Source organism: Mobula birostris, chromosome 23 (genome assembly GCF_030028105.1).
Source record: "Mobula birostris isolate sMobBir1 chromosome 23, sMobBir1.hap1, whole genome shotgun sequence".
Classification (NCBI taxonomy): Eukaryota; Metazoa; Chordata; class Chondrichthyes; order Myliobatiformes; family Myliobatidae; genus Mobula; species Mobula birostris.
The window spans coordinates 61,710,989-61,733,257 of NC_092392.1; the positions used below are offsets into that span (position 1 = coordinate 61,710,989).

The 22,269-nt window shown below is 40.2% G+C and overlaps 1 protein-coding gene across 5 annotated transcripts in view; it reads right to left on the reverse strand.

Moving 5' to 3' along the window:
- Positions 1–22,269, reverse strand: part of cdk17 (cyclin dependent kinase 17) — a 224,671-nt gene that overhangs the window by 18,937 nt on the left and 183,465 nt on the right. For all 5 annotated transcript variants that reach the window (XM_072241456.1, XM_072241457.1, XM_072241455.1 and 2 more), the window contains 7 exons: positions 18,981–19,037; positions 12,084–12,198; positions 11,896–11,990; positions 11,722–11,784; positions 11,511–11,634; positions 9,479–9,599; positions 5,726–5,823 (listed from right to left, as the gene is read on the reverse strand). In XM_072241456.1, the coding sequence (XP_072097557.1) occupies positions 5,726–5,823; positions 9,479–9,599; positions 11,511–11,634; positions 11,722–11,784; positions 11,896–11,990; positions 12,084–12,198; positions 18,981–19,037 (673 nt within the window). The remainder of the gene's footprint in view (positions 1–5,725; positions 5,824–9,478; positions 9,600–11,510; positions 11,635–11,721; positions 11,785–11,895; positions 11,991–12,083; positions 12,199–18,980; positions 19,038–22,269) is intronic.

Here is a 22,269-nt window from a genome sequence, read left to right on the forward strand (position 1 = left end):
TTGAAAGATTTGATATAGGCATACAAAATTATGAGGAGTATAGATAGAGTAAATGCAAACAAGCTTTTTCCACTTAGATTGGATTGGACTACAACCAGAGGTCATGGGTTAAGGGTTAAGGGTGAAAGGTAAAAAGTTTTAGGGGAACACGAGGGGAAACTTTCTCACTCAGAGGGAGTGAGAGTGTAGAACTTGCTGCCAGCACAAGTGGTGCATGCAAGCTCGATTTCAAGGTTTAAGAGAAGTTTGGATATCCATACCATTATGTACAGTACATAGATGGTAGGGGTATGTAGGGCTACGGTCCAGGTGCAGGTCAATGGGAATAAGCAGTTTAAGTGGTTTGGTATGAACTAGATGGGCTGAAGGATCTGTTTCTGTGCTATAATTTTCTTTTACTTTATCCCTCTGTTTTACCATAATCTTCAGTGCCCAACCCTGATTTGTCTTCCAAAAGTACAACATCTCACATATCTGCATTAAATTCCATCTGCCATTTTAACGTCCATTTTTTCAGCTGATGTAGATCCTGCTCGAACTTTGACAGCCTTTGGTGCTGTCCACTATGCCCCCAATTTTGGTGCCATATGCAAATCTGCTGATTCAGTTTATCATATTTTTATCTGCATCACTGATATAGATGACAAACCACAAAGGACCCAGCACTGTTCCCTGCGGCACACCACTAGTCACAGACTTCCAGTCAGAGAGGCAACCATCTGCTACTGCTCTCTGGCTTCTCACATGAAGTCATTGTGGAATCCATTTTACTAACTCTATCCTGTATGCCAAGTGACTGAACCTTCTTGACCAATCTCCCATGCTGTATCTTGTCAAAGGCCTTGCTAAAGCCATTTCCTTCATCAACTTGCCTAGTAAGTTACTTGAAAAACACTTTAAAATGGGTTAGATATGACCTACCATGTTGACTAAACCTTATCAGTCCCTGTCTATCCAAATACTCATACCTTCCCTTAGAATACCTTCCAATAACTTATCCACTACTTACGTCGGATTCACCAGCCTATGGTTTCCTGGCTTATTCTTAAAGCCTTTTTTAAACAACAGAAGAACATTAGCTATCCTCCAATCTTCTGACACCTCACTGTGGTAAAGGAAATTTCACACCACCCAGGCCACTGCAATTTCTGCACTAGCCAAGGGGACACCTGGTCAGGTTCTGGGGACTGATCCACCATAATTTTCCTAAAGACAGCAAGCACCTCCTCCTCTGTAATCCATGACCTCACTGCAGTTTTGCCTCACTTCCATACACTTAGTGTCCATCTCCTGAGAAAATAGAGATGCAAAAAAATCCGTTTAAGATGTCCTCATCTCTTTCAACTCTATGCATAGTTGACCATTCTGATCTTCAAGAGGACCAATTTTGTCCTTTACTATCCTTTTGTTCTGTAGAAGCCCTTGGCATCCTCCTTCACTTTGTCTGCTAAAGCAACCTCATGCCTCTTCCTTTAGCCCTCCTGATTTCCCTCTTAAGTGTTCTCTTGTATTTCTTATACGCCTTAAGTACCTCATTTGCTCCTTCCTGCTTATACCTGCTATGCACCTCCTCCTTTTTAATTAGGGCCACTATATCTGTCAAAAACCAAGATTTCACTTTTGAAGGCCTCCCATTTACAAGCACACCCTTGCCAGAAAAACCTGCCGCAATCCACACTTACCAGAACTCTTCTGATGCTATAAACGTTTGCCTTTTTTCAGTTTAGAATCTCATGCCGAGGACTAGACCTATCGTTCTCTGTGATTATCTTGAAACTAATAGCATTATGATCACTAGATCCAAAAAAGGTGCAAGCACAATGGAAGAAAAATTCTGCTTTAGGAAGAAAAGTTCTATATTGTGAGCATAGGAGATAGGAAGCCAGGAATCATCAGAGGATCAGAGGGTCAGTAACTTTAAATTCATGGATACACTATCTCAGAGGACCTATCCTGGATCCATCATATAAATATTATTGCGAAGAAAGCACAACAGTGCCCCTACTTCCTCAGAAGTCTGCGGAGGTACGGCATGTCATTGAAAACCCTGACAAATTTCTAATAGATATGTGGTGGAAAGTGTACTGACTGGCTGCATTACGGCCTTTGGGTGGAAAATCCTACAAAAAGTAATGGATTTAGCCCAGTACATCACGGGTAAAGCCCTCCCAACCATGAAGCACATCTACAGAAAACGTGCAGCATCCATCACCTAGGCCATGTTCTTTTCTCGCTGCTGCCTTCAGCTAGAAGGTACAGGAGCCTCAGGACTCATACCACCAGGTTCAAGAACAGTTACTACCCCTCAACCATCAGGTTCTTGAACAAAAGGGGATAGCTACACTCACCTAAGGACGGTATTGTTATTTCATGCTAATTATTTCTTGCTATTTATTTATATCTGCATTTGCTCAGTTTGTTACAGTTAACAGTTCTTTATGTTTACAGTTATTGTCCTATAGGTTTGCTAAGAATGCCAGCAGACAGAGGATCTCAGGGTTGTATGTGGTGACATGTATGTACGCTGATAATAAATTTTACTTTGAACTTTGAATTAATTGGTAATGACTGTTTTTGGATAATGTCACATGTGCACTAGTGCGCATGCGCCGGTCGTGCATGCAGCCTGGTACAGCCGTTCCGATCTATTCTTTCACTTTCTTCTTCTTACTTTTTAATTTACGTTATTTTTTGTATTTTTTTCTCACGGTAACACGTCGAAGCTGCACACTCTCTAATATGCTGGTAGAGAGAGTTTTATTTGGGTTTTCTTCAGCGCTGGAAATGGTTACATCCCGACACACGGGACAGAAGCAAGGTCGCATTATGTATTCCACGGACCAGCAAATTCCGGTCCGCTTAGCGAACAGAGCGGCAGACACCCCTGCTGAAATCCGGAGGAAAACACACAGAGGATGCAGAGGGGGATCACAAAGCCGAGGAAAGAGGACCGGGTCGAGACAACAGAGACTTTTGGAGAAGAGGAGTTCGGTGGGTAATACCGTTCCACCTGACCGGAAGTGCACCGAGAGCGGTAAGCGGCGTGAAGGAGTGGGGTGCTTACTGATCTGGCTAACAACGGATGGTGCAATCCGGGGTATATTACGATCGAGGAACGTGTTTGCTGACTGGATATTGAACTTTTTACTGTTGGACTTCGGCCACATTTCACCGTGATACAACACTTGGCGGCACGGGAGGGCGTTCTTGCCTGTGGTCTTCGAACGTGCAGCTCCTCCCGTGGAGGGTCAGACACCCTGAGCCAATAGACTGGTCCTGGACTTATTTTCCATCTGGCATAGTTTTGCATTTTGTTGTTTGATTGTTGGGGTTTTTTGTATTGCTATACTTACACTCTATTCTTGGTTGGTGCAGCTGTAATGAAACCAAATTTCCCTCGGGATTAATAAAGTATATCTATCTATCTATTTGGAATCAGTTTTAAGATTACAGGACCATTATATTCCACTAAGAAGGAAGGGCAAGGATGACAATGTAAGGGAATCTTGGACAACGAGAGAGGATAAAAATTTATTCACGGAAAAAAAAAGGAACCAAATGTAAGGATTAGGAAGCTAAGACTGAACAGGGCCCTAGAGGAATATGAATCCAGCAGAGAACTCAAGGGGATTAGGAGACCCAGGAGGGGCCATGAAAAGTGATTGGTAGAAAGCATTCTATACAGACAACAAGAGCAAAATGATAACCAGGGGAAGGATGGGACCACTCAAGGACAAAGGAGGAAGCATATGTTTGGACGTGGAAGATAACAGTAAAGTCCTAAGTGAGTACTTTGCATCCTCATTCACCAAGGAGGAAGACATGGAGGATAGTGAGATCATTATGGGACATGCTAATATGCTTGGGCATTTCGAGATAAATAAATGGCATTGAGACGCTTGAAGAATGTTGAAGTGCATAAATTCCCAGGGCATGATGAGGTGGTGTTGCTGATAGTGAAGAATATTGTCATAGATAATAAGGTGATCTTGATCTGTTTGGAAAGTGCACCAAGGATTGGCAAATGAATCTCAACACAGATAAGTGTGAGGTGATGTAGTTTGGAAAGGTAAAAAAGCATAGGACTTGACAAGAATGGTGGGCAGTAGGGAGTGTAATGGCACTGAGGGCCTTAGCAGTACAAGAGTATAGCTCATTGAAAGTGGCATCACAATTCGTACATGTTTCTGTGTTTCACTCTCTAACATCCCTCATTTCATAGCTTTGATGTTCCTTTGTTCAGATGGTTTTTCTCTAACTGTCACCTACTGACCCAAACTTTACTGCTTATCCTCATGGTCGCATCTAATCAGGCGATAAGTTATTTTGTCCTTTTTCCTTTCCTGCTTAGACAGTTCCAAGATGCATCTTCAATCTGAAACTTTTCTCTTTCCACTGTTGTTGCCTGAGTTACAAAGTGTTTCCATGATTTTCCATCTCTGGGATAAAAAATTTCTGCACCCTCCAGACTCTCACTACTGATATCTAAGGCATCTTCAATGCTCTACAACACTGTGTTCTCTGGTTCCAAGTGGCTCATCATCATCAATGCATGTGCAAATTCTCTATAACCTCCATCCTATGCCAAGATGGTCTGTGGGCCCTTCACTTTCTCTTCTACCATCATTTTCCTTCACCAGGCTGAAGTTATCCTTCCATTGAACCTCTCCTTCAAGTCCATTCACTTTTTCCACGTTAAAAACGTTGGAACTTGCAGAGACTCTAGCTATGCACATCTCTTCACTGAGTATGTGGAACAGTCCTTGTGTCAGCCTCACAAACAAGAGAAAATGTGCAGATGCTGGAAATCTGAGCAACACACACAAAATGCTGGAGGAATTCAGCAGGCCATGCAGCATCTATATAAAAAGAAGTACAGTTGACATTTTGGGCTGAAACATCGACTGTAATTTTTGCTATAGATGCTGAATGGCCTGCTGAGTTCCTCCAACGCCGTTGCTTCAGCCTATTCAGATTTCCACACTCAAATCTTGTTGTTCACATTGATAAGTACTTTGCTTCCTGCATTCATATAGATCTCAAGACTTTAATTTCCTCCTTGTTCTCACATTGACATGGTGCATTTCTGAATCTTCCTTTCCCTTTCCCAATATCTCTATCACCATGTCAGGCAACAGGTCAGCTACCAAAACCCATTAAAAGCCTACCAGCTCTTGGTTATCTCAAATGAACCTCATTCTACTTCTTGTTGGGACTCCGTGCCAATCCAGCCAGATTTTCTTTCTGCTCTGATGACGTTTTCCACACCAGAGCCTTTCAGATTATTTCCTTTTTCTTTAACCATGGTTTTATTTCTACCAGAGATGTCAAGTGTCTCAATTACAACTCCTCTATTTTCTGCATGTTTAATCTCAATGCACCTCTCCTCCTTAGAGGTTGGTAGCAAAATAATATAGTCAGTGGAAAAATGTTGAAAACTATTCCTCAGGAATATGATAATCTCACCTTTTCAGGAGAAATTGTCTTTTGAGAATGAAATAACTTCTTTTGATTGGTATATTTTAAGTGTATATGAAGTTTGATTCAATTGCTATACGATGCATCTTGGTACTAGAAGCAATTATTTCCAAAATATGACAGTCACTTATAATCAGTCACGATGAGTGTGTTGGCCATAAGATTAATACCAAATCCAACTTTAAAATTGTAATAGCTAAGGTTTGATCAAACTGTGTTACAATCACAATAGAATTTACAAACTTACCTAGTAACCTGAAAATCAAGTGCAATTCATCTTCTACAGTGGAACCAGGGAAAAGAGGTCTTCCAGCTGCCATTTCATAGAAGATACACCCGACACCCCTGAAAAGAATCAAAGCAAATGTAGCCATAAAAGAATTTTAAAGAATTTGTATTTCCCCAACACCCACCAAAAAAGATCCTCAATGAAAAGGTCTGAGTAGTCATTCACTGTGCCTGTAATTCTTTAAATAAAATTCACATGACACATTGTTGAAAATGATTCCATCTTGATTAATTATACATATGATGTGACAGACCCATCTTCAGTAGAATTCATATGACCATTCCCCCTACGGCCAAACATGTGCATCACCCAGCAGTTACTTTATGATGCACAAATATTCAAACCTTTCCTTTCTACGAGAGAAGAGTAAATGCAAATCTCTTCCATTAGTTAGTGAATCAAATTGTATTACTGCTACCGATTGAGTTTAGCGAAGGTTCACCAGACTAATTTCTGAATGGCAGGACTGACGATTGAAGAGAGATTGCATTAATTAAACTCATATCCGCTAGAGGTCAGAAGTGTGAGAGGGAATTTCACAGAAACCTCCAAAATTCTGACAGGTCCGACAGATTTGCTGCAGGAAGTATCTTCAAGTACAAGTCCATTGACCAAGAATCACATTCTAAGGTTAAAGAGTAAATTATTTAAGACTGAGATGACGAGAAATTCTCTTCCACGTGAGTGGTGAACTTGTGGGAATCTATCACAGAAAGCAGCTGAAGTCTAATCATGAAATATATGCAAGGTGTTAGATATTGTTCCTTGGGCTGGTTGCGTAGGGGGAAAAGGCTAGAATTTGAAATAATAACCACAATCACATTGAATAGTAGGGCAGGCCAGAAAAGCCCAATGGCCCATACCGGCTGCTACTTTCAATGTTTCTGTGGTACTGTAAGGTTCTGTGTGAAAATGGTATTTCTTTTATTCACACGAGCTGGTTCTGCTGCTACATCAGTTTATGTCAGCTTTCTGGTAATTGCTGTCTATAACGTGGAGGAAAGGGAGAGGTTCATCTTTTGCTTCTTTTTCTGCTTATCTCCTTGTATTAAATCCATTGTGCACCAAAAAATATTAAGCTAGCACTCACTGCTAGCAGTGAGCTACTCTTGCTTGTTGCAGATCTATAAATGAGGCATAAGTGAACATGTCATTTCCACGTGTCGATTTCCTGCATTAAGGTGGTGGGGCCCAAGGTCATTCTGTAGATGGGCTAGAAGAAGCCCAGCTGACCTAGCAGCTGAAATGTGTCAACAGCTGGTTATGTCACAATCTTAGATCTTGCTGTTTGTTTAGCCTTTCAAGGACTTAATGTTTTTGAAGGTGCCTAACATTCAGAAACATTCAAAGAAATTTTAAGTTGATCATTAAGTTAATTTAGATTGACGAAAACTGAAATAATTAAAGGCAATTAACAAATTAGTTAACTGTTTGAGTCAAACTGTTTGAACTGTTTGAGTTTATTAAACTAAACTCATACTAAAAACAGTAAGTAACAAAAAACGAGAGTCAGGAACAAGTGGAGGTTTGACCGATTCAAGTGCCGGGCCAAAGGTTGAATATGAGCTGAATCAAGGCGGTGGGTGCAGGGTCCAAGAGCATATTGAAGCAGCAGGACCCAGGTCCAAGAAGAATCAACCCACTGTTGGACCAATTTAAGCACCGGACCAGATTGAAAGGTCAGGGGTCAGCGCCAGAGGCGAGGGGTGGGCCAGTGTTCAGCTCGCTGCTCCACGAGGTTTACTTGTCTTTGCACTAAACTGAGGCTGTGACCTACAACTAACATAGAAACATAGAAAACCTACAGCACAATACAGGCCTGTCGGCCCACAAAGTTGTGCCGAACATACCCCTACCTTAGAAATTACTAGGCTTACCCATAGCCCTCTATTTTTTGAAGCTCCATGTACCTATCCAAAAGTCTCTTAAAAGACCCTATCGTATCCACCTCCACCACTGTTGCCGGCAGCCCATACCATGCACTCACCACTCTCTGCATAAAAAACTTACCCCTGACATCTCCTCTGTACCTAGTCCCCAGCACTTTAAACCTGTGTCCAATTGTGGCAACCATTTCAGCCCTGGGAAAAAGCCTCTGACTATCCACATGATCAATGCCTCTCATCATCTTATACACCTCTATCAGGTCACATCTCATCCTCCGTCTCTCCAAGGAGAAAAGGCCAAATTCACTCAATCTGTTTTCATAAGGCATGCTCCCCAATCCAGGCGACATCCTTGTAAGTCTCCTCTGCACCCTTTCTATGGTTTCCACATCCTTCCTGTAGTGAGGCGACCAGAACTGAGCACAGTACTCCAAGTGGGGTCTGACCAGGGTCCTACATAAATATTACCTCTTGGCTCCTAAATTCAATTCCACAATTAATGAAGGCCAATACACCGTATGCCTTCTTAAACACAGAGTCAAACTGTGCAGCTACTTTGAGCGTCCTACGGACTCGGACCCCAAGATCCCTCTGATCCTCCACACTGCCAAGAGTCTTACCATTAATACTATATTCTGCCTTCATATTTGACCTACCAAAATGAACCACTTCACACTTAACTGGGTTGAACTCCATCTGCCACTTCTCAGCCCAGTTTGGCATCCTATCAATGTCCCGCTGTAACCTCTGACAGCGCTCCACACTATCCCCAACACCCCCAACCTTTGTGTCATCAGCAAACTTACTAACCCATCCTTCCACTTCCTCATCCAGGTCATTTATAAAAATCACGAAAAGTAGGGTCCCAGAACAGATCCCTGAGGCACACCACTGATCACCAACCTCCATGCAGAATATGACCTGTCTACACTCACTCTTCGCCTTCTGTGGGCAAGCCAGTTCTAGATCCACAAAGCAATGTTCCCTTGGATCCCATGCCTCCTTACTTTCTCAATAAGCCTTACATGGGGCACCTTATCAAATGTCTCGCTGAAATCCATATACACTACAGCTACGGCTCTACCTTCATCAATGTGTTTAGTCACATCCTCAAAAAATGCAATCAGGCTCGTAAGGCACGACCTGCCCTTGACGAAGCCATGCTGACTATTCCTAATTATATTATACCTCTCCAAATGTTCATAAGTTCTGCCTCACAGGATCTTCTCCAACAACTTACCAACCACTGAGGTAAGACTCACTGGTCTGTAATTTCCTGGGCTATCTCTACTCCCTTTCTTGAATAAGGGAACAACATCCGCATGGGCTAGATGGGTTGAAAAGCCTGTTTCTATGCTGTAGTGCTCTTTGAATCTATAACATCTACAGTGCCTGGACTGATGAAGGTCATCCTGACAAAAACCTTTATCACTTTATCTATCTCTAATTATATTTTCAGGGAACCATGTACCTATACTCCCAGGTCCTTCTATTCTACAACACTCCACAGGGCCTAGCTGTTAACTGTAAATGTCCTATCCTGATTTGTCTTCCCAAAATGACAATAAAACTCTGATAATCTGGCATGTTTAAAATTTTGGTACTGTTGGACTGGCAGTTTATCTGGACTGCAGTTCCCAGAACCCCTCTGCACCCACTTTTAATTCTTCTACTACTACTACTACGTCAACTCAGACCTATTTCACTATAATAATATCCCAGTGAATCAGGTAAGTTGAAAGGGAGCACTAGACACTACCTTGGTAAACCAAATAATGAGCAAATTATCAGAGTTCTATTGTTAGCTCAAGTTAGTGAAACTTACCACATGTCAATTTGTGTTGAATACTCTGAAGAACCCAGGAGTACATCTGGGGGCCTGTACCATAACGTTACAACCTCATTTGAGTATGTCTTTGTAGGAACTGACTTGGCTCTTGCCAAACCTGCAGCAAAGAAACAATGACACGGTGAACAATGATTTTAAAATGTAGCAAACTGCAGATAAATCATGAACATTAAAATGATGCTGTGAAATAAGCTTAAACAGCCAAAGTAACCTTAACCTTGGGATTTCTTGGAAACACTGACCTAAAATCCTATCTTCAACGATGCTAGATAGCTATCTAAAATACACATAAAAAGCCAATCCATCATGCATCCAGCTTTTTTCCTTTTAAAAAAAAATGTGATAGGCAAATTCCAAAGACATGCCAAACTGAAACAATCATATGGAAAAAAACCAAAAAGTAAGATACAATACATTTAACATACCTGATTAAGTGGGACCATTTATTTATCAAAGCTGCCATGCTCAGAAGGAATTTAACTCTATTTTCAATTCACCACTTTTGCCGCAATCCAATGAGTTTCAAATTTTACAAAAATATTATGCAATACATGTTAACCCACGTTTCTCCAAGTTGAAATTCAAGATTGTTTGTTATAATTTTTCAATGCACAAGAGTATGAATTGATTATTACTCTGAAAATTACCTTCATCCTGCATCACCGTGTCTAAAAGTTTCACAAACACTTACATTTACCTAGGTGTAACATCTAGTCCTTTTCAGCCGCCTGGCTCCATAGAACAATACCTATATTGAAGCAGATTTGAAATATTGCAGCCAAAGCCTCTGTTACTTTTTTTCTCTATTCCTTATGAAATCTACAGAGCACCATAAAGGGATTGGGCAACTTGGTCATTTTTTTAATATGCTATTCTGATCTAATTTCCCAATCCCTCCTTTAGCAAGAGGAAGGTAACATTGACTTTATTGAAGACCAATGCTAAGTATTTTCTTTTTAAATACCTCAGTCAATCCTTCTGCTTCCACAGTTTAGAAATATAGAAAACCTACAGCACAATACAGGCCCTTCGGCCCACAAAGCTGTGCCCAACATATCCTTACATTAGAAATTACCTAGGGTTACCCATAGCCCTCTATTTTTCTGAGCTCCATGTACCTGTCTAGGAGTCTCTTAAAAGACCCTATCATATCCGCCTCCACTCACCACTCTGTGTAAAAAACTCAGACATCTCCTCTGTACCTACTTCCACGCACCTTAAAACTGTGTCCCCTCGTGCTAGCCATTCTAGCCCTGGGTAAAAGCCTCTGACTATCCACACGATCAATGCCTCTCCTCATCTTATACACCTCTATGAGGTCACCTCTCATCCCCTGTTGCTCCAGGAAAAAAAGGCCGAGTTCACTCAACCTATTCTCATAAGGCATGAACCCCAATCTAGTTTCCTTTTAGGTTTGTAATAGGTCCTGTTGTTTAGACTATCCTTGTACTATTTATGCAAACTTATGTATTACTTGCTAATCTTTTCTCAACTACTTGCTTCCTTACTTTCTATTTCTACCGAATACAAATGTACTTGGAAGGACTCTGTAGAAATGGCATTGACCTAGCTCCCATCCATCTGCTGTAACGGTCGCAACATGGTAGCTTAGTGGTTAGTTTAACATTTTATGGAGCCAGCAATCAAGATTCAATTCCAGCTGCTGTCTGTAAGGAGGCTGTACGTTCTGTCCATGACTGCGTGGATTTCCTCCGGGTGTTCCAATTTCCTCCCACTTTCCAAAGAGTTAGGGTGAGTAAGCTGTGGGCATGCTATGTGGTGCTGTACATATGACAATCTTAGCAGGCTGCCCAAAACACATCCTTAGACTATGTTGGTCGATGACACAAAGAACATATTTCACTGTGTGTTTTGATGTACATATGACAGAAAAAGGCTAATCTAATCTTTTTACATGTAGCTGTTACGTATGTGAGAAAGAATTTGAAAGTGAATGATGGAAATTAACTTAAGACTTTATAAATAATTGTTAATTAATGTTTCATACCAAAATCCGCAAGCTTCAGCTCCCCTCTTTCATTAATCAGCAGGTTCTGTGGTTTCAGATCTCGGTGCAACACTTTCCGTTTGTGACAGTAGGCCAAGCCCCTTAAAATCTGGAATAAAAATATCTACAAAGCATAGCAATAAGGTTAATCTAACATCACTTGCCTGCAACAAATAACTCACAGCAGTTGCTTGTTAAATTTAGCCCTCACCGTCACATTGTGCATGCTCATTATATTTCCACAGTCATCCATGTACTGTTTCAGGTCCTTGTCCTACAAGACAGGGAAAATCAAAATGTGAGTCAGATTCCTTTGGTTAATTTTGTAATAATTTTTGATATAAACATATTGACTAGTCCAAATTATGCTAGAAATAAACCTTACCAAGTATTCAAAGACTAGTGTCAATGATTTTTCTGTATGGATAATATCATGTAAAGTGACTATGTTTGCGTGCTTCAAGTCCTTCAGTAATGACACTAGAGAGAAGACAAAGAAACCATAAAAAACATTAGAAGAAATCACATCTAACATAAATAACAACGGCACTTCCTAAAAAAGCTCAACTTTACCTTCTCGAATTGCTGTACAAGGAGCACCTTCCTCATGTTCCAATCTGATTTCTTTCAGTGCCACCAGGTTATCAGTCAGCTTACTTCTTCCCTTAAATACTGTTGCATAGGTACCCTGTATAAAGGAACATAAAGAAACATATGAATTCCCAGTAATCTATGTACCTAAAAGACAAATTTTCAGATCACACTCAGACCCCGCATAGTGCTGATTTGTTACAACACAATTATCCAATTCTTTATTGAAATTTTAAAAAATGACAAAAATTCATTCTTAACAACACTTAAAACATCTCAAGAGTGGCCGCCATTACAGTAAACATTCAATCAGCCAACGAGAGTGCTTTGCATACACTCTGAGCCACTCAATTCCATTTTTTTGACCCATAATGTCTGGAAAATGGCCTGCAACTTCTTGTGAGGGTAGTCTAGGAAAAGCATTAGCATGATGTAAATCTACAAGTGATATGGTATGAGGATGTTAACGATGGCGACAGTGAAGAGCTACTGCATTCTCATGGTGAGAGCCTTAATAACGAAGAGTTTTGAGAATTGGCAGAGCAACGCATCTTGGGTGAACCTGAGGACACGGATGGAGAAGAGGAAACACCAGCAAGAAACCTCACCTCAAAATTCCTCAGCATTAGCATCACCGCGATCATACAAATTATGTACCAGTTCATCAATATGACCCTGACTGGGAGCAAAGGAAAAAGACAAAGAGAGATGTCCTTGACATGATTTCCTGCTACTGAGAACTGCTTCATGAGAGGAAATTCAAGAAAAGGCATCAAATCTTGATGCCTACTTGAAGAAGAAACCAAAGTTAGAGGAGGACCCACAAGCTGGTCCCTCCTCTGCGACATAACCACCAAATGCTTCGCTCCACTGGTGCTGCGTTGTGTTGCTGCTGCACTGATATACAGGTTAGGCCTATTTGCATGTTTGTTACTCCATGAATTACTGTGTTTACATAAAATATCATACATCTTGGGTTTGATTTTTTTAAAAATCAGGCACACATATCCATTTACGTAATATTACAATGACCCCACATAACAGTGTTTTACATAGTGCTCCACTGTGGAACACACCCTCAGCATTAAGCGGGGCCTGAGTGTACTTTAGGATGGATTCCCACTAATACTCGCCATTTCGCGTGTCAAGTCTTCTCTCATATATTTTTTTCTTTCATTTGCAACCCAACATTGCTTATGGTCCCTTTCCTTCATTTCAGTGTGCATCCTCTAACTGATTGTCTTATTCTCATACTTCTTTTCCCTGCTTGTACTAGGAATGTCATGAACATTTCATATGATGGCTTCATCTAAAATACGTCTTTTTCAAATAGTCAGAGAAATATTAAAAAAAACATTTATGCCATGGCTTTCACACCCAGTATGTTCAAAAGTACTTTAGAGCAACACACACAAAATGCTGGAGGAACTCAGCAGGCCAGGCAGCATCTGTGGAAAAAAGCACAGATGACGTTTTGGGCTGAACCCTTCAGCAGGACTGGGAAAAAAAACGCTGAGGAGTAGATTTGGAAGGTGGGGGGGAGGGGCAAGAGAAACACCAGACAATAGGTGAAACTTAGAGGGGGAGAGATGAAGCAAAGAGCTAGGAAGTCAATTGGTGAGAGACAGAAGGCCATGGAAGAAAGAAAAAAGGGGGAGGGGGTTGGAGCACTAGAGGGAGGTGATGGGCAGGCAAGGAGATAACATGAGAGAGGGAAAAGGGGATGGGAAATGGTGAAGGGGGAGGGGGTGGAAGTTTGAGAAATCGAAGTTCATGTCATCAGGTTGGAGGCTACCCAAATGGAATTTAAGATGTTGTCCCTCAACCTAATTGTGGCGTTAACGCAACAGTGGAGGAAGCCATGGACAGGTATATCAGAATGGGAACAGGAAGTGGAATTAAATTGGGTGGCCACTGGGAGAACCTGTTTGTTCTGGCAGACAGACTGTGGATGCTCGGTGAAGTGCTCTCCCATCAATATCGGGTCTCACCGATATACAGGAGGCCACATCATGAGCATCGAACACAATATATGATCCCAACAGACTCACAAGTGAAGTGTCACCTCACCTGGAAGGACTGTTTGGGGCCAGGAATGGTAGTGAGGGAGGAGGAGTAGGGGCAGGGCGTGGGATCTCCCAGTGGCCAACCATTTTAATTCCACTTCCCATTCTCATATGTCCATGCATGGCCTCCTCCACTGTCATGATAAGGCCACACTTAGGCTGGAGGAACAATACCTTATATTCTATTTGGGTGGCCTCCAACCTGATGGAATGAACAATGATTTCTCAAACTTCCAGTAATGCTTCCCCCCCCTCCCCTTTTCCCTCTCTCATGTTATCTCCTTGCTCACCCATCGTCCCCCCCTCCGGTGCCCCACCTTTTTCTTTCTTCCATGGCCTTCTGTCTCTTTCACCAATAAACTTTCTAGCTCTTTACTTCATTCTTCTCCCTCCAACTTTCACCTATCACCTGGTATTTCTCTCTCCCCACCTTTCAAATCTACTCCTCAGCTTTTTCTCTCCAATCCTGCTGAAGGATTTCAGCTCAAAACATTGATTGTACTTTTTTTCCATAGATGCTGCCTGACCTGCTGAGTTCCTCCAGCATTTTGTGTGTGCTGCTTAGATTTCCAGCATCTGCAGATTTTTTCTTATTAGAGACAATGAGATAGCTTGTATCAATAGGAATGCAGATTCTAATAATGATGAGATAAATTAACAAATATTGTTTCAAAACTAAAAAGGTACAACCCCATCTGTGGATATAGAAAAAAGATAATTATCCTAAGTTGCAAAATACAGAATTGATTCTGGAAGGGTGCAGCATGCTCAGGCAAAGTAGAAAGTGCTGTTTGTCTGGATGACACTGGTATCATTTGATCAATGTCTGGGGCTGAGAAGATGGGGTCAGGACAGAATGGGTGGAGGTGGGTGACAGCTGCCTTTGTGAACTGAACAGAGGTGTTCGACTGAGCGATCACCCAATCCAGTTTCTCACATATAAAGAATCATATGCAATGCACTATGACCTCATTATCCATGAGTGGTAGATTTACAAATTTCCTAAGGAAAACAAAATTGTTGGCAACACCAAGTCCTTCTTTGTACGCGACAACCACCCCAATATTCATAAATATACAACAATGTTCGAAAACAGTAATGTACTTAATTTATATTTATAAACTCACTGAAATCTTTAAATATCTTTAGAAGATATTAGCCAACGAACAACTTCCATTGAATGTACTGGAAATTCAAAGTAGTTACTCATTTGTAAATCATAAGTGCACTTGAGTAAACAAAGAATACCAACTATTAGAATTGCAGAGTGCAGAAAGCCACTTTACATAAGTGGTCAGGAAACATATACATGCACAAGATGTATTTGTTTGGAAAAAAAAATCAAGAAGGGACCTGGGCTGATGCCACAAATATGCAGATTTGCAAATAAAAAGCAAATTGATCAGCAGCAAAATGTACACACTAAATGGGAAGTACTGATTCACCTGGGAGGACTCACTGGTCTCTGGACAATGAGAAGGGAAAGTGGTGAAAGGAGAGGTTTTGTATCTATAGTGGCTGTATAGAAAAATGTTGTGAAAAAGGGATTGACTGGTGGAAATGGAAGAACAGAACAAGAAGTTATGGAGGGAACAGTCCCTTTGAACATACTGTAAAAGCAGGGGAGGATACATCTGGTGAAGGAAACCCACTCAAGGTGACTGAAATTATGGATAATGATCCACAGAATGTGGAAACCAGTGGGGTGAAAATAAGAACAAGTGAATTCTACAGGCTGAGAGAAGAAGTGAGAAGTAAAGGAGACACAATTGAGAGCCATTTCAACAATGGTAAAGGAGGAAGAAATGATTATAAAGAAGGCTAATCATCTTGAAGGCACCACTGTAAAAAGTCTTATAATTAAAATAATTGCAATACAGACAGAGTAACTAGGAGAATGGAGTGGCATTGTTACCTGAAAATAGGGTGGGAAGATTTGTCTACATACTTGTGAGGGTGTTGGGGGTGGGGGGGAGAGAGGAGGAGAAGAGTGCGTCACTGGGCTTATAACAGACTTTGGTTGCTTAAACTATCCTCTGGGATAGAGATATCAAGAAAAAATCCTGTGAAACTGAGAATAGGGTGGACATTTACAGAAATGTCAGAATTCCAACATAATGATGCTGAATCAAACCCTGGAATTCTCACTGTAGTTCACTGTATAAATTCCAGGACATTCTTTCTTTTAGAAAGATTTGTGCCCTCAAATCTTTCTAAAACTTCAAATTCTGCAATGTAAAATATGTTTTCTCAGTTTGCCAGATCTGATGAAGTTTCATTGCTTTGAAACATTAGCTTTTTTTCTCTCCTTGTAGATTCTACACAATCTGCTCAATATCTTCTGTACTGTTTTTATTTCCAACTGTTAGTTTAGTCTTCACTGAATTGTCAAAGTACCTGCTCCAATTATGACTCAAAGTTCAAACATTATTGAAAACAAACATATAGGATAAAAATCATCTGAGTAATAATAGTTTATTTTCAGGTTATTAATAATTAAAAAGAGCTCAGTACCCAAAGGTGAACATTTTCCAGTGCTTTAGACACAATTCCAAAATTGCAAGAACATATTCTTGGAATACTGTAGTTCTGCTTTTAACAAAGAAGTGCCATGATAATTTGTATGTATCATTCCAGTAAAGGTAGATGTGGTATTATATTTAGTACCAGACTATTCAAAACATGCATTATGTCTTACCAACACCTGCTGGAATAGGAATTTAACCCCCCTGCTCTCATCGCTTTACACTTATGACTATGTGACTAGGTACAGCTTCAACACCGTATACAAGTTTGCTGCGGACACCACTGTTGTGGGCTATATCAAAGGTGGTGATGAATCAGCATTCTGTAGGGAGACTGAAAATTTGGCTGAGCGGTGTAATTACACCAACCTCTCATTCAACGTCAATAAGACCAAGGAAATGATTGTAGACTTCAGGAGAGAGAAACTAGAGATCCATGAGTCGGTAATCATTGGAGGATCAGAGGTGGAGAAGGTCAGTAACTTTAAATTCCTGACTGTCACCACCTCAGAGACCCATCATATAATTGCAAAGAAAACACAACAGCACCTAACTTCCTCAGGAGTCTGCGGAAATTCGGCAAGTCATCAAAAACCTTGGCAAACTTCTATAGATGTGTGGTAAAAAAGTGTGTAGATGTATGGTTGGCTACGTTATGGCCTGGTATGGGAACACCAATGCCTTCGAGTAGAAATCCTACAAGAGGTAGCGGATTTGGCCCAGTACATTATGAGTAAAACCCTCCCAACCATTGAGTACATTTACATGAAACATTGCCGCAGAAAGGCAGCATCCATTATCAAAGATCCTCACCACCCAGACCATGCTCTTTTCTCACTGCTGCCATCAGGTAGAAGGTACAAGTGCCTTAGGACTCATGACCAGGTTCAGAAACAGTCACTACCCCTCAACCATCAGGCTCCTGAACAAAGGGGGATTACTACACTCATTTAAGGACTCTTTTATCTGTTATTTCATGCTTGTTATTTATTACTATTTATTTATATCTACATTTGCAGAGTTTGTTTACAGTTAACAGTTCCTGATGTTTACAGTTTAAAGTTACTGTTCTACAGAGTTGCTAAGTGTGATGGGATCCTGAAGTACCCCTATGAACACTGCTTTCGAAAAGAGAGAGAGAGAGAGAGACGAAGACTAACGGTTGGACTGTCACTTTAAGGCACTGGAAGCAAATCTGGATTTCTACTGAGTTGGAGTTGGAGACAACACCGAGCAGCTCATAAGTTGCTATGGGGACCAAAGGCGGTGTTATTTAATGGACACTGGATGTTATGATTTTCGGCAGATTGTTGACACTTTCTTCAAGGACTTTTGCCTGCTTGTATTTCTTTCACAGAGAGGAAGGAGGAGTTATTTGAATGACAGTTGATGCTCAGCATGAGAAGATAAAATAGGAGGTCAGGTGATACAGACCTGAGACACATGTTCTGGACACTGAATGAGCATTGTTGTGCCCGCAGGAAAAGTGGGTTTTCGAGGATTGATCAGGCAGATCGATCCATCACTCTTGCAGTGGAAAGAGGAAAGGGGTTGACTGGTGGGGAGTTGTCCATGTGTCCACCCTCGCCTGGGGGATAGCTCCACCACAGAAAATTGGTCCCCTTTGTTAAAGTCACAGTTGGTGACTTTTAAAGGAGTTCGAAGGACAACGAGAAGATCGACGGCATCAGCTCACCTGAGGACTCAAATCTCTCCCTCTCTCTCTCCATCACTACTCAACTCAATACCATGAACTGAACTGAACTGAACTTTACTCATCATCATAAGACTGTATCTTTTTACCCTTAGACTTAAAGAAGCTTGGTTTTTCATACATATATTTCCACAATTACTGATTTACTTACACATATATATATATAAAATCATTGCTAACCTATTTGATTTATTTACATTTATATTACTGTATCACGTAGTTACTAATAAATATTAGTAGTTTATAGCAATACTGGACTCCAAAGTGTTTTCCATCTCTGCTAGTTCTTTATTCCCGTCACAGGGTTCATGACACTAAGTATGCCCACAGAAAGAATCTCAGAGTTGTAAGTGGTGACATATACTGTATGTACTCTGATAATAAAATTTTACTTTGAATTTGACCATCACTGCATTTAGTTAGCACCAAAATAGTAAAATTCTCAATCTGTTTGGTTCAATAGTAAGTCAGCGTAGTTCCCAGCAGGAAGTTTCGATTATCTACCATAATTTACTCTTTGCTCAAATTGTCTCCTCTTACTGGCAAATTATTGAAAAGCTGCAGAACTTCTTACCTCTCCAAGTTTGTCCAACTTAATGTAGGTTTCTAGTTTCCCAAATCCAATCTCAGACTACAAAAAAATACAGAATGGTTAAAACTTATATTCTGCTATAGTTATCAACTTTAGGTAACAATGAATGTGTTTATTTTCTTAATGGCCATACACAATCTAAGCAAAATCAATTCCAGAATATACTTACATATTGTATTGCACTGCCCAAAAAGAACATTTACTGATTTACCACAAGAAACTGCTCTGAGTTTTACCGCTTTGGTCTAAATGATTAAATATTTATTAAAGCACTATACTTTACCCCTTCTCCTCTTGGAAATTAAGAGTCAAGTCTTTCAATAATCAGGCATGCAAAAGGTAATTGAGTTGCAGAGTGACTGCAGTTCAACACTGAGCTCTGGTGTTAGCTGTGTGAAGCTTGTACATTGCAACCATGTGTGTTTCTTCCAGATGCTTCGGTTTTTGTGAACTTCCCAATGTTGGTAGTTATTCGGCTGCTGTAAATTCTATGTGAAGGAGTAGGGTGAAGAGGTAGGTGCAATGACAGGAATATGGGAAAAATAAGTTACAGAGAAAACTAGTGGAGGATGGGAGTGCTCTGAAAGCTGGCAAAAACTCAGTTAGGCTAGACAGCTACATTCACTGCCATAATAAAATATGGTAAAATATTGATATTTGATCAGTTGTTTGGTTGATTAATGCAAAAAAGTTTAGGGATGTGGGGCAAAGGTCCAGTTCCCTTAAGGCAGTCAGGTCATGGGTATGTCACAATCCCACTGACTGATAAAACAGGTTTGAGATCCTTGCTGTTACATTGCTTCTGAAATTGCATTTTCAAAGAATACTCCCTCACAAAGCACAGTATTTGTTCTCCTAAAAGCAAGGGAAGTTAATATAGAATTGCTAAATAAGTACCATATTTATTGATTTTATTTGTCCTATATAATATATACACAAGTTTTATCACTCACCCAGTGGTACACAATGTTCCTGATTAATAACCGTGATCATTACCAAGAAAATTATCAAAGTTATTACTTGAAAATGGTCCTTGAAGTATCTGTTACTACATTTGAATATCCAACAGCTTTCTTGTAAAAGGTTTATAATGCACCATGCACAACTATATAATCAGGCTAACTGGAAAAATCTTAAAAATGAACTGTGAATCACATTTATTCAGTAAAAAAAATGTAAAATTTAATTGGTCTCTAGGCATGACATAACTGGCACTACATACAGTTCTGCTATACCACTGATTTATACATTGAATTACTGAAAGGTGCGCTGCAGTGAAATATCCATATGCTGAAACAATTTGCCTAATATCAATTGAGAAGCTGCAGAGATCAGACAAAATAGGTACCTACAAAGCACTCAACAGTTATCCACAAAGCACTGTGAATGGTCAAGCAATTTCCTCCACCACCACAAAGCTACTTGGATATATGCAGGGTGTATATCTAAATAAACTCTCACCCAAGATGGTGTGATCTTTCATTGATTCTGTTACAGTTATTATTCAATAGAATTATTATGCCCATAAGAAAATAAATCTCAGGGTAGTATATGGTGATATATATCAACTTTAATAATAAATTTACTTTTGAACTTTGATACCTGCATAACTGGTAACATGCACTGATCAGTCTGTGACCTGTCTGTTCTAGAAGCGTGAAAAATGTGTAATTTACTGCTAAGTGATCTTTTGTTAAGGCATCAGATGTTTTGATTCTTAAGAATAAGTTGCCTGTATCCGGATTATATTCATTTGCTTTAATGGCTTTACTTTAAGTTTTCAAGTACTTCCAGTTGACTTGTAGTTTTATGCAAGTAGTTGTTTATATAATTTTTTTTAAATGGCTAGATAAAATGATAAATGCTGCAAGGCCATTTTTGACTTTTGTGCACACTCAGCAGAAGCATGTCTGAGACAACCTGGTGCACTTGGCTCCTGTAATGACAAAGCTTATTTGTCATTGAGCTTAACAGCAGAACATCAATGGACTGAATGACTGCCTTTCAAATGGCAATTCTTTCATCCAGAAAAAAAATGTGAGGGTAAGTATATGAGTCCCTTAATAGTTTTAATTAATTCTTGATATTTTTGGTTTTTATCAATTTTCATTTTTTAAAAATTATTTAACTCAACTTGGAGTTTTATGTGCCTTCACCCAACAGAGAAACATTTTTAAATGGATCAAATAATTTGGCAATGACAAATTGTCAAAGACTGTAAGATAACAGTGCCTGAGGGAGGCACAATCCATGACTTCCTGCACTCAAAGGTTACTCCACCTCAGTGGTATGGAAGATCAAGTCAATTGGCCTCTGCTTCCATGGAAAGTGCAAGTGGTAGCACAAGGCCAGTCAGTGAGCTGGGTGTAGCACAGTGTGGCTCAGTAACTTTTGCATTTTGAATATTGAAGATATTCAGAAACAATGAAGAATCATAAATGGAAACCGAAGATAATGGCAATACACAAGAGGTCAGGCAAGATCTATAGAGAGAAATTTAAAATTTCAGATCAATAATCCTTACTTAGAACTGGAAAGGTAAGAAAATAAATGTGTTTTCAGCTGCAGAAATGAGGAAGGAGAAGAGAACAAAAGTAATGTCAATTCATGTAGACAGAGAATCCGGGGACACAGGTGTTGGCTCCAACTGAGGGTGGTCTGTCGTGGCAAGTGTAAATGAAGGAAGATGAATGAGGGCAAAGGAAAGGACAACAATGCTGGCAGTGAAAGCTACAAAATTGCGCAGTTGATGCAAAATATGAAATAAAAGAGAATGCCAGGAATACTCAGTGGGCCAGAAAGCATGTGCTCAAGGAATAAAAAGAGATGTTACAGTTAACTGGTATACAGAACTGGCCAATTCTTACACAAACAAATACCAGTCATTATTCAAAAAAGCTGAACTCAATATTGAATCCTGACGCTTAGTCAAAGATTTTGTTGGAATTTTGGAAGAGGTGAAAGACAAGATCAGAAACTTAAGGAAAGAGGAGCAGGAATAGGCCACACAGCCCTTCAAGCCTGTTCAGCTATTCAGACCAACTACATAGCCGATCACCAGGCATCATCTCCTCTCTTATACCGGCAGCAGCGTGGGATTGGGATGGAAAATTCAAGTGGCAAGAAACTGGAAACTCAAAGTCATCCTTGTATAATGAATAAAGGTGTTCTGCAAGGAGGTCACTCAATCTCCATTTGGTTTCTCCAATGCAGAGGAGACATACATTGTAAGAATAAAATGTTATACACCCAAATGCAAGTACAAGTCAAT